Source organism: Triturus cristatus, chromosome 3_2 (genome assembly GCF_964204655.1).
Source record: "Triturus cristatus chromosome 3_2, aTriCri1.1, whole genome shotgun sequence".
In the NCBI taxonomy this organism is placed as follows: Eukaryota; Metazoa; Chordata; class Amphibia; order Caudata; family Salamandridae; genus Triturus; species Triturus cristatus.
Genome location: NC_140584.1, coordinates 1,067,673,240 through 1,067,688,885, shown reverse-complemented (window position 1 = coordinate 1,067,688,885; position 15,646 = coordinate 1,067,673,240). Strand labels below are relative to the sequence as shown.

The 15,646-nt window shown below is 44.5% G+C and overlaps 1 protein-coding gene across 1 annotated transcript in view; it reads right to left on the bottom strand.

Annotated features, from left to right (window-relative positions):
* Nucleotides 1-15,646, bottom strand: part of LOC146859134 (uncharacterized) — a 2,052,335-nt gene that overhangs the window by 572,515 nt on the left and 1,464,174 nt on the right. The window contains exon 88 of the mRNA XM_085649806.1: nucleotides 4,810-4,937. Coding sequence (XP_085505932.1) covers nucleotides 4,810-4,937 — 128 coding nt within the window. The remainder of the gene's footprint in view (nucleotides 1-4,809; nucleotides 4,938-15,646) is intronic.

Sequence of the window (15,646 nt, the reverse complement as noted above, 5' to 3'; positions counted from 1 at the left end):
GTACCGTGGCGGTCTGAAAATCTGACCGCCACACATATACGGGCTTCTTGAGCCTGCTGGTGCGGCGGAGGTCTCACAATCCCAGAAATGACAGCGGTGCCTACTGGGCACCGCCGTTGGGATTATGATGCTCCAACCTCACCACCCTTTCCATAGCAGTTCACCCGCCATGGAAAGACTGGTGGGGATGGACTTTGGGGGCCCCTAGCGGGCACCCCTTCATCCCGGGCACTTTCGTTTTGGGGTTGGGGAGGCACCTACATTTCCCTGCACCATGTGGCAGGCACCGCATGGTGCATGTAGCGCAGGAAAATGTGAAATGTGCCGTTTTTACATTGTGGCAGATGCTGCTGCCAGCAGGCCCACCGCAATATAAAATATGGGAAGTGCGACTGCCGTGGTGGCGGTCACATTGCAATCAGACCTGTAGGACGGCCGCCTTGTAGGCGGGCGGTCCCACTTCCACGTTGGCGGATGAACTGGAGTCCGTCCGCCTCCGTAATCAGCCCCTTATTGTTCTTTTACCACTGTTCAATAAAAGGCCCAGTCTTGAAGGGAGGACTGGATTCCCTCCAACAGTAACTAAATTAACAAGCATTTGCAATGCAAATAGGTCTCGCATTTGTGAGTTAGAGCTATTGACTTTGTAAATGGCAATGTTTTTTACCTACACGTTTTATTTTTGGAGTGAATGTATGTAGTGTGCAAAATCCCTTGGAAAGGTCCTGCACTTCGCAGTAAATATATTTAAAAAAAAGCAAAGTGTGGATTGTGTCAACAATTGCTTGGCACATACCTCATGGGTGAAGTGTCGCCACACATGCACACCGTGGTGTTTTACTAATGCGAAACTCATTAATAAAAGTAGTGCTTACAGACTAACCAACGCGATCGGGAATGGAGCATGTGAATCCGAATCCTGGCTTCTCTTTCATTTTCTAGACTATTTGACTCACTCTCCTGCGTCTTGGTTATCCCCCAAACATTGGGAGGCAATGAAGTTTGCCATGGGGGCGGAGGCAGGGGGGCCCACTTCCTGAGACGTTGGCGGACGAACTGGAGTCCGTCCGCCTCCGTAATCAGCCCCTTATTGTTCTTTTACCACTGTTCAATAAAAGGCCCAGTCTTGAAGGGAGGACTGGATTCCCTCCAACAGTAACTAAATTAACAAGCATTTGCAATGCAAATAGGTCTCGCATTTGTGAGTTAGAGCTATTGACTTTGTAAATGGCAATGTTTTTTACCTACACGTTTTATTTTTGGAGTGAATGTATGTAGTGTGCAAAATCCCTTGGAAAGGTCCTGCACTTCGCAGTAAATATATTTAAAAAAAAGCAAAGTGTGGATTGTGTCAACAATTGCTTGGCACATACCTCATGGGTGAAGTGTCGCCACACATGCACACCGTGGTGTTTTACTAATGCGAAACTCATTAATAAAAGTAGTGCTTACAGACTAACCAACGCGATCGGGATAGGAGCATGTGAATCCGAATCCTGGCTTCTCTTTCATTTTCTAGACTATTTGACTCACTCTCCTGCGTCTTGGTTATCCCTCAAACATTGGGAGGCAATGAAGTTTGCCAAGGGGGCGGAGGCAGGGGGGCTTCGGGGGTACATGAAAATGTATTCATTGCCTAGTTGTCAAAGGTCGCCCGGTGCTATTAGTTAAAAGTGTGCAGATTTCATTAAGATATTAAGAGTACTTTACTCGCATCTATGAGAAAATCGACATTAACTAAACAAAATGCCAGAATGCATGTCAGTTTTAACAGTGTTTTAGACAGTACTGGTTGCTTGGTTTCATTGCATTGATTTTTGTATTTACTCTTTTACACAGCATCCAAAGTAGGTTACCTAACCCCAAAGCCCCGAGTTGTTAAATGACCCATAGAAGGGAGTGTTTTACAGTTGAGCAAATGTGTCCAAATGTAATTTTGGTAGTGCCATGGAATGATCAGCCAATGAGGTACTCGATGAGCAGGTATTTAACTACACGTTCAAAACGTATGGTATTGTGGCTGTTGTTTGTTTGTACACAATCACCTCTCTGAATGTGTTTATTAACACAGAGCTTCATCTACCAGACAGTGTTCACAGAGGGGCTACTAAAGCAGAGAACAAAATGTATTCATTTATCCTGAGTGTGAAGGCACCAGGAAGGCTTAGGTGCCCGCCCGGAGAGGCAAGGGATCCCAGCGCTTCTACAGACTCTGCCGTGCTCCTCTGCACCAGAAGGGCACAGCTCAGAATCTGCCGCTTCTGCTAAGAATAGGTGAGGGGAATGAGGTTGGGGCATGCGTGAGTTGCCAGCAGATTTCCAGGTTAGTGAAAGTGATGATTCTAACGTGAGGCAATGGAGACTGACTTTGTCTGTTTGTCTGCACCAGTCTATTTCTCTACCATCTACCTGGTTCATTGTCATGTATCCATTCATCTCTCTTTGTTAGAGGTGCGCGAGCCAATATATTAATTAACAGGTAGAGCCAGCCGGAGACGAGCCAAGCATATACGAGCTAGTGGGCGAGCCGTGAAAACGATCGGCATGTTAATCATACAGTAAACATGATGTAAATGTGCGATAATGTCTCTTCAGAATTCAAAAAAGTGCATTTCTTTAGCACGTCACCTCAGTACACAAGATTATAGCACTGAATTGAGAGGAAGTTATTAAAAGTGCTCGTTTTAAGCATGAGTTGAAACACTGCCGCTCCTCCTGCCCGACAACAATGCTATTTTTGAACTAAGAGGTGTCAGTTGCCATGCATACCCCAAATGTTGCCTAGAGTCTTATTATATTTAGAGTAACATTAAAATCTAGTTCATTAAACACGAGAAGTTTTTGTACAGCACGCATCTTGAACTCGCATATTTCAAGGTGGCAATAATAAAGATGAAAACGGAAGTGCTGGCAGGCAAGAAAACACGAACGGAGTGGGGGTTGCGGGGGAGTGTGATAAGTCACAGACTGAGACAGGGGGCGATCGGCTGGGGAGACAGCCAATGGGAAGCTTCCACACTACAGTATATACTGCATGTCTCGCAACGCGATGGCAGCGCATTCGCGCCGCAACGCTAGGCGAGACCTAAAAGAAAATAGTGTCAAGAGTAAAGGGGCCAATAGCCGTGGAAGGATACAAATGATGAATGAGGAGGGACTAAAAAGCCTCAAACCAATCTGAAGGCAGCATTTAAGACAAACGCCAATGGGCAGAGAGTGAGCAGAGATTCCACTAAGCTTCCACACTACAGTATATACTGCATGCCTCACAAAGCGATGGCAGCGCATTTGCGATACAACGCTAGGCGAGACCTAAAAATGATATCTAGAAAAAGTGAATGGTTCACACCACATAATTCGTTTTGCCTCTCATCGTGTGCGGAGGCTGAAACTTTCTGCCTAAAATTTCATTATATTGCAGTATAAATGGCTGTTTCATTCCAGTCTTTGGGGCCAACCAGAATTAATTCTGTTTTCACACTATTCAAAGTGATCACAAAATCGAAATGCAAGTGCTCTAAGCAGACACAATATGGAACAACTGAGATCAAGATGTGTATACAGATTCTCTGCAGACTTAATTATCCCTGCTTTGCTTTAACAGGACCCAACAACCCATCACAGCAAACCGGTCATGAATGCTGAACATAAAATTACATTTATATACCCCTCCCTCATACCAAGCACAGCTGACACACCCAACATTCACATATATCTTGATAAATCAACCTGCCCTAAACAGGGCTAGGCACACACACCGGCTCAGTGCCAAGATCAATGGTAGATCTAGTCCTTAGTGCATCTGTATCAACACAACCTTTCAACATGTCTGCTGTCAAAAATCACACACTGGAAGACAGAGATTTCAACGGTGGCCATCCTCATGTTACATTCCTACATAAACTAGGGGAGTCTAGAAAGAATCAGAGACTGTGGCTGTGAGGAGTTGTATGCATGTTTGCACTTGTTTTGATCTTTCAGAATATTTTTGTGTTGTAACTAAAGTGTGAATACTTGTTGAAGTATTCTAAAGTGTAATATCAGTAACTAACTTAAGTGGACATCTTTCTTCACATTTCTCATGCTCCATGTCCCTATATTATATTAGGAAGACATTACAATGGTTCAATTTACAGTATCTGGGATGCCACACCCTCATTGGTATGGTTATAAATGTGGGTATACACTTGGGGAGGTGGAGCAAGACAAGAAGGAGCAACCCCCACTCAAAGCAATTTGTGGTCCCCTTCATATGCTGTTAATTCGACAGAAATGGTAGAATCAGATGCACACAGACCGTAGAAGATTATTTCCAGTATTCTCATTGAACTTCTTTGATCTATAAACAGTTTGGCTCAGTGGAACAGCTTTGACCATTCTGGGTCAAATCAGGGGCTTTTGTGCCTAGGGAGACGCCTCCCCGACAAGTTCCAATGTGGTTGGTTGTATTTCCGTTAACAGAAGACATGGTCTTGGAGAGCTGGCTGCCCGGCTCACTGCTGGGTGTGATAGTCTTCTGTGAGATCATGTACATCATCCGGCAGTAAATCTAAGAATAGATATGAAATGTCTCAAGAAAATCCCATTAAGAGTCTATCTACAAAACACACATTTTGTTTTGGAGCTGTATGGGTAGCAGCTGATAGTTGAGTTTCAATGTTAAAGTCAAGCATGGATGTTGCTAAGGGTTTCTTTATACTTTCTTATTTGGTGTTGTTTTAGTAAACATAGAAAGTACTCTTTGAAACTGAATATTTAAGTCACAATGATACATTTTTGATAAACAACAGTATACACATAGTACATTACTTTTGCAGCTGTGCAGATGATGGGAGCGGGGTCCAAACTCATCACGGTACTTTCATAGGAAGATGCTTTCGTTGAGCCCTGCTGCGGCTGGAGAAGGACCAGAACTCCCAAGATCTCTTCAGGCAGGCCTAGGGACAAAGGAAAAAACAGAGAGTGCATGCAAATTAGCTATTTGATGCGCATTGCTCTTGTCTAGTGCAATACCTCTAGTGTTCAATAAAGATCTTGCTTTTGCTCACTATCCTAGGCCAGGTATCCATGGAAGTAATAAATGAGCGCAGCGCTTCAAATGGATAGTCAGGAGAGCGGGTACTGACTTTCTCAGAGTACCTTCTTCCAACAGCGAAGTGCCAATGCTTTACCACTGGAAGTAATAGACCCTTGCAGAGAAGGGTCAGTATTGTCCATAGCAAATAAAGGAGCAAGTACTCGGAGCCTGGCTGTATCTAATCATTTAAGGCATCGACGGGTCATCTGTACAAGCACAGTATATGCTGGCCTATCTAAACGACAGACAGCGCAGGCAATAAAGTGCCTTCTCCGTCATTCTTCTATTTGTGCAAAACTGACTGCATCATTGGGAAGAAGACAGAGATGCAAAAGGAAAGGGATGAGAGCACTCTGCAGCATGTCCCTGTTGCCAAGGTGGCCAGGAACCCATTCAATTCAATTCCATACACTGCGCTAATCTGACATTGAAAAGGCTACCAAATAGGCACCTAGGGTCGCCCACACATGTCCCAGAAGCAGGGAGAAGGAGTCATCCTTTTTCCACATGGTTTGGGCCTGCATTTATCTTCAGGGCTTTGGGAAACAGGTAACCACCCAGCTGACAGCTTTGATTAAATGGTATAATTTGTAGAAACCAGAAGTGTGTCTCTTTCAGACTGATGCTGCGCCTCAAGACTGAAGAATACACTTGCAAGTTCATAGATTGGCAGTGGTGAATCTGAGAAGTTGACCTCAATGGCACAAACGCAGTACTGGACCTGCAGTGCCGAAGGGCGAGCAGCCATATTGTGGCCACAAAATGGAACGCTCTGATACTTGAATTGACTCCAAGATCTGACAATCGACCACCATGAATATAACGCTCATGTCCCCCTGTGGGCCTGGAGGTTTGGTCTTTTACCAGTGAAGCACAGGGAGGTAACAATAACCCCCACAGCCCCAGCGGTGCAGGGGGCCCTCTCTGGTGCTGTGCACAGCTGGGCCTGAGAGCGCCTAACTGGGTCCAGAGCATGGGTGGGGTCTCTCCACGTACTTTGCACGGGAACCCCCTCAAGTTTTGTTACGCCACTGGTAAAGCACCAGGACGTAGCTTGTTGTGCCAATAGGCCATGCCCATCTCAGAACTGCTCAATATATGCAATTGTTAGTGCTCTTAATTTACCTGTGCAAATGGGATTGGCACCTGATAATTCCACACCCAAGTTTGGTAGTGATATTACACACACACAGTTTATTTATTTTTTGTTGCGAGAAACTTTTGTCGCTGGATTGTTGTCCCAATTTGTATTGTTCACATGAAAACCAATAAAAACAATTGTGAATTTATATACGTAAATGGATTCACTCACAAGTGCAATTTCAACACTACGGCTGAATTTTACGTATGAGTAAATCTCCTCACAATGTCGAGTGCTGGGCTTCCAAGATGAGTACTGTCAAAGTTTACACCCGCTATATTTTTCCATCCTAAAATATACACCAGTGTTATGTTACAATAATATGTACACGTTTTCTAATGTGACTACCCCATGGATCTGTGACATTCACAGCTTCCAAGGAACAAACACTCCTGGAAATTCCTTGTGGATTTTATTTTAAAATTCGGAAATTTACGCCAGAAGAAATCTGTAATCCATTTGGGATTTCTGACTTGCGTTGTCAATCGAGCTACTAATGTCTATTACAACAGACTGAAGCAGCGGCAGCTAATGCGCCTTGATACCTTTGGATCAATATGTCATGTAAAATAATTGTTACATTTTTTAGTCGTGGCCATGGGGAGTATTTCAACATTACATTCTAGGCATTTAGTAACAGTCAACGAGAGATGAGAAACGGATGAGCATGCATCCATACATCTTGGTTAAACAGCCCAGACATGTGAATTGCTAAATATTGATTTTTAATCCACAAGACTTTATTGCTGGTATATGTTCTAACCAGCAGTCAAATATGTCTGCCAAGAAAATGTGTTCTGATTTATAAGGCAGCTGTGTTTAATCAATGCTTAATTTAAGATTTCACAGTCTATAGATTAGCTAAATATTACAGCGGTAATTAACAACCTAATGTCATCGGTTCCTAAATGTTCAGTAGAGGAAATGCCATCCTGTAAATAACTTCATAAAATAAGGCAATCCTGAAAATGGAGGTGAGGTCAAAACAATTTGCTAAAAATCACGTTAACAACTCAGTATCTGAACGTATTTACAGTACAGTTAATTACTGCCGTTCTTTAATTTGAAGGATGCTGTCTATAAATGTACAATTTATCATTATTGATGGCATTTAGCATGACAGATTCACAACAGGATCAACTCCTATACAAACACGAAGAATTCAGCTGATGTAACAACACTGCATGATTTTATAAAATGCTCTAACAAGCGAGAATCATTTTTCCTTTAAACATGGAAACCGTACGCTTGGTTGTAAGCAAAAAAGGAGGTCATATCATATAATTTTCTGTCATGTAATCTGTAAATATCAGAATTATACCATCAGGTTGCGCACTGGAAGGCCATTTGGGGGTCCTGTGGTTGTACTGGTTATCACAGAAAACCCTTTGGCACATTAGAAATCTTTCTCTGCATCTCACTCCAGCCTGGTTTCTACACAATCATATCATGATGCATTATTGCCCGCCTCGTCCATGTCTTGTTTGCTCGCTGGTGCCTTCTGGCTTCTCCAGCTATCCTGCGGCGCCAAGTCCCAGTGCAGCCTTCGATCTATCGGTGCGTCTCTAGTTCCCAGCGCCTGGTTAGTTGTCACCTGGCTCTCAACCCGCAGCTGTGAACCTCCTCTGAGCTGCCACCTATTTCTTTCTTGTGAGCTCAGTGCTCAGGGTTTGAGCAACTGTCCTACTGCAGAAACCTGCTCTGCCTTGCAACCCTGCGAGAAGGCCTGTTCCTAGTTTCCGGGTGCTTCGCTCTTTCAGTGTTCTTTGGTTTCTCAGAAAACATTTTGGTTCTTTAGTTCGGCTGTCTCTGTTCCTGTACCCTGATTCTTTGCTCAGCTCAGTGTTTTTTTTACATGCATGCATATTCCTGTCCTGTATTCCATTGTTCCTTGTTCTTTCTGCATACTTGCAGTCCTATTTTTGTTATATGCAGAATCCTCATCCTGTATTCCAGTGTGTCTTGTTCTGCCTGCACACTTCAGTCATGTTTTTTTTTGTCAACATCTTTTATTGGTTTTAACAAAGGTTTAACAACTTTGAAAGCTCCACTGAGCTTTAAAATATACCAAGATCATCTGATAGCTACAAATGATACATAGTTTCTCCACAAGTGCTTGGCAAAGATCTTAACGTTTCCAGGTGCCAACACTCCATTATCACCCTGTATATATTGTACAATCTACACATTTCTTGTGGCGCCTAGGCACTATGATAGAGAGCTCTCGACATAAACAACACATCAGAAACACATAAACAATCCCGTGGAATTCCATCTACCTGACCATGTAGTGATTGAGGAGAGTGTGGGACGGGTGTATCGCTGCCAGGGGGGTCGCCAGGGCTCAACCCATCCAGTCAGAAAGGGGTTGGGGGGCCGCACACACGAAGGAGACTACAAGAGCCCTGCCAACCACAGCTCCCAGGGGAAGCGCCACTAGGCCAGGCCAGTTTTGTTTGGAAGTGGTGAAGGGCCCTTTATCTAGGGCCACAGGCAAACAGCGGGGGTCTTCTGACAGGTACTCCACCAGTGGACTCCAGATATAATCAAAGCCCTTTCGGGAGGCTGTTTTAATGTTCGTCATTCATTCCAGGGCTTAGGCTCGCCATAGTCGGGCATGCCATTGAGTGAGAGAGGGGTCATCCGGCTTCTTCTAGGCTGCAGCAACTGCCATTTTAGCTGCCCCAGGTATAACCACATAATAGAGCGTTCCCCTTGGGTTTGATGCTTCAGGCTCGGGTCCCGCACTCCCAAGACAACATGCTCCAGAGAGTACGGGATGGGGTATCCCAGAATCTGTTTAATTTGAGGTAGGATTTCTTTCCAGAAGGGTTGAATGGAGGGACAGTCCCACCATATGTGGTGGAAGTCGCCTAAGAGCCCACACCCTCGCCAGCATCTCTCTGAGGTGTTAGGGAAGAGCGTGTGTAGCCTCTGAGGATGCAGGTACCAATCGAACATAATTTTGTAATGAGCTTCCCTCAGAAACATGGAACGGTTGTACTTAGCAATATCTTTATAGAGGGAGCTCCATTGTTTGTCTGCTAGAGGGGAAGTCAGTAGGGCATCCCAAAATGTTCTATGGCATGGGACCTGAGATGGGCCCAGCATGACAAGGCGGGAATAAAGAAAAGAGAGGCAGCCCTTAGTCGTGCCGACCGCCTGGCAAATCTCTCTATTGGGAGCAGGTCCCTGGTCGCTGCCAAGTGCATCTGCGGTTGCTGTGCCCAATGTTTTAGCTGGCAGTAGCGGAATTCTTCTGTAGGTGGCAGTTTAAAGGTCATGGCACAGTCTGTAAAGGAGCGTAGCTCTCCTCTGTGGAAGAGATCAGACAGAATGAGGCACCCACCCTCTCTCCATCTGTCAAAGGGGCCTTCTGTTATTGCAGGGGAGAAGGCGGGATTAAAATGGATATGGGTGTAAGGGGAAGGAAAAGTCATCGGGGGCAATGTCTTGGTGGCGATATTCCATGCCTTAAGAGTAGTGGCTGTGGGGATGCTAAGATAAACATTTTTCGGCCTGTCTTGTTTTGGTTTCTAGTCCATATGGCTCCATTTGGTTCGTCCTGCAACTTGCCAGTCCATATGGAGCCAGTGTTTGTCCAAGGCTTTGAGGGACCACTCCACCAGGACACTTAGTTGTGCAGTTCTGTAGTAGAGAGCGAAATCTGGAAGGGAAAGTCCCCCTATTAGGCGAGGCCTGGTCAATAGTTGCTGAGATAGGGGGGCCCTACGCCTCTGCCAGATACATTTTGTTATCATCCTCTTCAACTAAGTAAAGAGTTCTCTGTCAATTGGGATTAGGAGACCCTGAAAGAGATAGAGGAGGTGGGGCAGCACATTCATTTTAATCGCGTTTATTCGACCCACCCAGGTTATATACATGGAAGCCCATTTTTTTAAAGTCTGATTTAAGCTGCTGGATGAGGGGGGGGGGGAAAGTTCACTTTATAAAGGTCTGCTGGATTAAGAGTTATTTTGATGCCCAAATTGGTAATCTCTTTGAGAAAGCTTCGGAAGGGAGATGCTTCGTTACGGCCATCATCGTTGCTGGGGGCAGTGCCAGGTTAAGTAAGAAAGATTTAGAGGGATTGACTTTGAAACCCACTACTTTCTCAAACTTATGCAGTTCCATTTGTATAGCCGGAAGAGACGAGTGAGGCTCAATGCTGGGGAGCAGAACATCATCTGCAAAGAGTGAGATTTTGTGCTCACCTAGGCCGAATCTAACCCCCTGAATGTCTTGGTTGGCTCTTATGCTCGCAGCCAAGGGTTGGATGCAGAAGGCAAAAAGCAAGGGTTCGAGGGGGCAGCCCCGATGGGTGCCTCGCGATAAATCAAAGAAATCCGAGGCCACTCCTTTAACCACAACTCGAGATCTGGGGGAGGAGTAGTTGGCCCTCACCATGCCCAGAAAAGCCTCACCGAACCTGAAGTGGCGTGGTGTGCACATTAAGAAGGACTAGTCGACTCAGTTGAAGGCCTTCTCTGCATCCAGTGAGAGTAAGGCCGCTGGGATATGTTTCTTCCATACTTTATCAATGAGATGGATTATCCTGCACAGGTTTATCATGGGTTTGGGGTCCCTTAATGAAACTAGATTGATCTGGGTGGATTAGGTTTGGGAGGATATCTTCTAGTCTACTGGCCAAAATCTTGGAGTAAATGTTTGCGTCAAGGTTCAGGAGCGCGATAGGTCTATATGACGCGCAGTCTTGGGGTTTATTCCCTGCTTTGGGGATTAGAGTGATTAACAGTTCCCCCAACATGGAGGAGACTTGATGTGGGTTACTATTTCATTGAAAAGCACCATAAGGTGTGGGTAAGTGCGGCCGCAAACATTCAGTAGAACTGGGGCTGAACCCCTCAGGGCCCGGGGCCTTCTGCAGTTTAAGAGGGTCTATCGCCTTTTGGACTTCCTCACTTGAGATGGGCCGAGAGAGTGCCTCATTGTTGGCTGGCGAAACCTGTGGGAGATCTAGTGAGTCCAGGTAATGGGATTGGTCCTGCCCTAGTGAAGGGTCTGCCGTGTACAGTGATCTGTAGAAGTCTCGGAAGGCGTCCGCCTTCCCCTCCTCACTGACATGTATGGTGCCATCGGCATCAGATATTTGTTTGACATTATCCTTTTTTTGTTTGGCTCTGAGTTGACTCACCAGCAGAGGACCGATTTTGTCATTTCCATCATACCCTCGGGCTTGAAGGCATAAGATGGTTTTTTCCGCCCTATTGGTATATATTCCCGGAAGCTTCCCCTTTAGGGCAGTCACTTTTCTAAAGGTTTGGGTGGAAGGGGCCTCTTTGTGTGATTTTTCAGCTACCCGCAGCTCCTCCTCCAGTGCAAACCGTTCCCCAGTTAGTTGTTTCCTCGGGGTGGAAGCTAAGGAAATGCTTTTAACCCTTATGACTGCTTGAAGGCGTCCCAGTTTGTCAAATAGGAGGTGTCTTTGGGATCGTTGTGAACAAAGAAATCTTTGATCGACTTCCTCAAGTTGTCTTGCAGAAGACGATCCCTTTTCAGGAAATTGGGGAAGTACCATTTCGCGAGTTTGGACCGAGGCGCGGGCCAATCAAGTAGAATTTCTAGTGGTGTGTGGTCCGAAAGACATATCCGGTGCAGCTGTGCACCCGTTATCGTCTGACTGATACGAATGGGGTCAATCCTAAAGTATGATCTGTGGGAGTGGGAGAAGAAAGAATAGTCCTTTGTTGAGGGATAAAGGATCCTCCAACTGTCTATCAGCCCCAAGCGTTCAATTAAGGATTTAAGGGTCCTGCTAAAGACTCCTGCCGCTGTTCTATGTGGTTGGGTGGTGTCCACGGCGGGATCCCACATAAGATTAAAATCTCCCAGTAAGAGAATGTCCCCAGAAGCAAAGCCTTCCAGTGTTGAGAGGAATGTGAGGAGGAAGTCTGACTGTCCAGAGTTGGGGGCGCAAACCTTGGCGATAGTACATGGGTGCCCCATCACGATTCCCCTGACCATGAGGAATCTCCCCGCTTTGTCAGCGTTTGAGTCATGAAGTTGAAAGTGAATGGAAGAGTGAAGCAGGAGAGCATCTCCATTTTGCTAAGTGGAGGCCGAGGACCTAAAAATCAAGGGGTAGGTTTTGTGGTGTGAAAGGAGGTCTTCACCTCTTTTTAGGTGAGTTTCCTGTAGGGCCACGATATGGGCATTGTGGTCCCCCAAGAATTTCCATAGGCGTTGCCTCTTGTGAGGGGAGTTTAGACCCCTAACGTTCCAAGACAGACAGTTGAGCAACTGGAAAACAGGTGCAGGGAGTGCATTTGCCATAGTAAGAAACACCAATTAGTACCCGCCACCCTCCCCCTAGGCCTTCCAGACTCCTTGATCTGTATTCCATAGTCCCTTGTTCTGGTTGGATACTATGAATAATTGTTCCTTTTATCCGCCTTTCCTAGTTTCCTGTTTAAATCTTGTTTTTTCCACCTCATCTATCCTCCTCTACCTCCTTCTTTATGAATATTTCTGCCTCACCCTCTCTTCCTCTTTCTCTATCTTGCAACTCTCTCTACCTCTATTTCAACCTCACCACTCATTCTGTATTACACGTATGTCTTCCAATCTCCTGTTTGTCTCTTCACCACATTTCTCTTTCTACCTTTCACCTATCTCTCTACTCACTACTAATCTCCTTACCTGGCCCATTTTTCTATATCTCTGGTCATTTTGCTCTCTCTACATTGCATCTCTTTTTTTCTTCAAGTCTCACTATCTCACTACCTCTATCGTAGCTCTTACCTCTCTAATTCACATCTTTTTCAACATTATCTCTCTCTCTCTCTTTGCCACATCCCCTTGGAGTACTGTACTCCTGCCTCTCTCTACATTTACTTCTCTCTATCTCTATTTAACTCTGCTAAAATCATACCGCTGTCTCTACCTCTCTTTCTTGAACTACATCTTCCTCTTTCTACATCTCTTCATCTATCCTTCTGGCTACCGCACCTTCCACTATTTATTTTACTTCTCTCCATACCTCATATATCTTTCTACATGATCTCTTTCTCTACCGCTTTCTCCATTTACTTAAGATCTCTTGCTATAGTCTTCTCTTTGTCTCGGTCCTTGTGTATCTTGCTCTGTCCAATTCCTCATGTTCAGCAGGGTCACAGGTAACTGCCTTACCAGAAAGTACACACACATAAAGAGGAGAAGAGGATCAAGGCATGGGAAGAGAAATTATGAGAAAATGATCATATTTTAGCCAATGGAAATGTGAAAATCCTCAGAGCAACACTTATTACTTGAACTCTTTGCATCAAGAATGCCAGTAACGAAGGGGGATACATTTGTAAATACAAGTAGCCAGCAACTAAAGTCACAACTTCAAGTGCTGTGTGCATGCCTTATTTTAATATCAAGTCACCCTTAGCATGATGTTCCGATCATCTGAATAACAAGCTGGTTAAACACTGAAATCCAGATAACATTATATTTTTGGTGCTATAAAAATCTAGGTCCAAGTTAAAAAAAAAGCAGTGGCTTTATCAGCGCTTGTTCAATATTTCTTTTCGTACTATTGCTTTTTGTACTATTTCCGTTACCACTATTTGACTGGCGGACACCAGCCAGCTTGAGCATTTGGCTGTTTTTGGATAACCCCCATTGTAGAAGTTTGTAACCCCCATTGTAGATGTTTGTAACATATAATTAAAAAAAATTGATAAGCATCACAAGGACTTGGATGAGCCAAAAAGGGGTAATAAAATCAAAGTTATTCCAAACATAATGCCACGAATATAACTTGCCCGAGACCCTACAAATCCTTAAGATGTCACTGCATCAAGAAGGGTGGCAAATGTGAGCAAACCTTTGGCCTAATTTTGGAATTACTGGGGGAACATGGTCCTTAGTCATTTGACATTTAACTTTCTTTCTGATTCTGCATGTTCCAAATGCTTCAGTCACCAAGTTCAAATATCTCCACTATGTGGTCTCAAAATAGTCAGTTTCTAGCATTGACCATCCAAAACAACTCACTAAATGAGGTCTAATTACAATGTTTGAAAAATTGAATTTATAGGAGAAACGGATAACATACATTTTAACTGAGTATTCAATTGGAAATGCGAAAGAAATGCATATTTTGCCATTTACGATAACAATATGAGAGACAAAAATCGATATTTAATCTATGATCACGTCTGGAGAATAAAGACAAAGCCACGCTGATGATTACACCAATCAATTCATAAAACCAAAACCAATTCTGCTCCAAGTCCTAACTTTTGTGTTGGGACATGGATCCCTTGCTTACTTTGCCACTGAATTCAAGCTAGCCTGGCTAATGTGGGGTGTTACCCCAAAAGCGGTCCCAGGATGCTTGTTTCCGGTCCAGGGAAGACCCGGCTTGGCAGTTCCATCTGGACTGTTTCCATGAGGCACAGGGTCAAGACTGATTTGCATATGGTTGGGTCTGAACTGGGGTTGTGATGTGAGCTAAAGAACGATGATCGATTCATTCCAGATCTGTGACTGGTGGTGTGTCCGAAAAGTTGCAGCGCTCCGTCCATTATCTCTTTGTGTTTGCTTTGTTCACCCTAAGTTGGCTGGGTATGCCCAGACGTGGGTCCCTTGCTCACTGTGCCGCTGGATTCAAGCCAGCCTGGCTAATGAGGGGTGTTACCCTAAAACCAGTCCCTGGATGCTTGTTTCCGGTACAGGGAAGACCCGGATTGGCAGTTCGGTCCGGACTGCTTCCATCAGGCACAGGGTCAAAAATGATTTGCATATGGCTGGGCCCGAACTGGGGGGGCGAAGTGAGCTAAAGAACGATGATGGATTCAACCCAGTTCACCAAGGGGACAATGGATTATTATAACTCCGGAACTTTTGCCTTTGAACCACAGAAAAGAAATACATTTACACTCTGCCATGCCAGGTCTCATGGGAAACCAGTCGAACATGAGAACATTTTGAATACTTACAAATTGAATTCGATTAGCCAATCAGAACAGTTTCTACCCCTAAAATTGTTACATATTGATCTGAAGTAAGTGGGAAAAAGGGTATAAAAGACTCTCATCTGTCAAAGGGGGTTGGTTCATTGGGCTGATCGTCTATGCAGTTGGGTCTGCGTTGAACTGATGAAGATTTCCCTGGTTTACCTTGGGTTTCTCTAAAATTCGGGAAAGCTATTCCATCTGATGATTGATTATTGCTGAGGGTTGGACAGTTTATCCTGGAGATGGTAGCCGTGACTTTGAATATTGCATCCATGTGATCGGAGAGTCACCAACTTTGAGATCTTGGTAACTATAAATGCCATGCAAAAAAATATGCTTATGTTCTAAAGATTTAATGTTTTCCGGAAATAAAACGAACTATGTTATATGCTGTAGCGTCTGAATGCTAATGCAGAGAAAATTAACATTAGATAAACAAAATTTGGATTAATAAGAAAT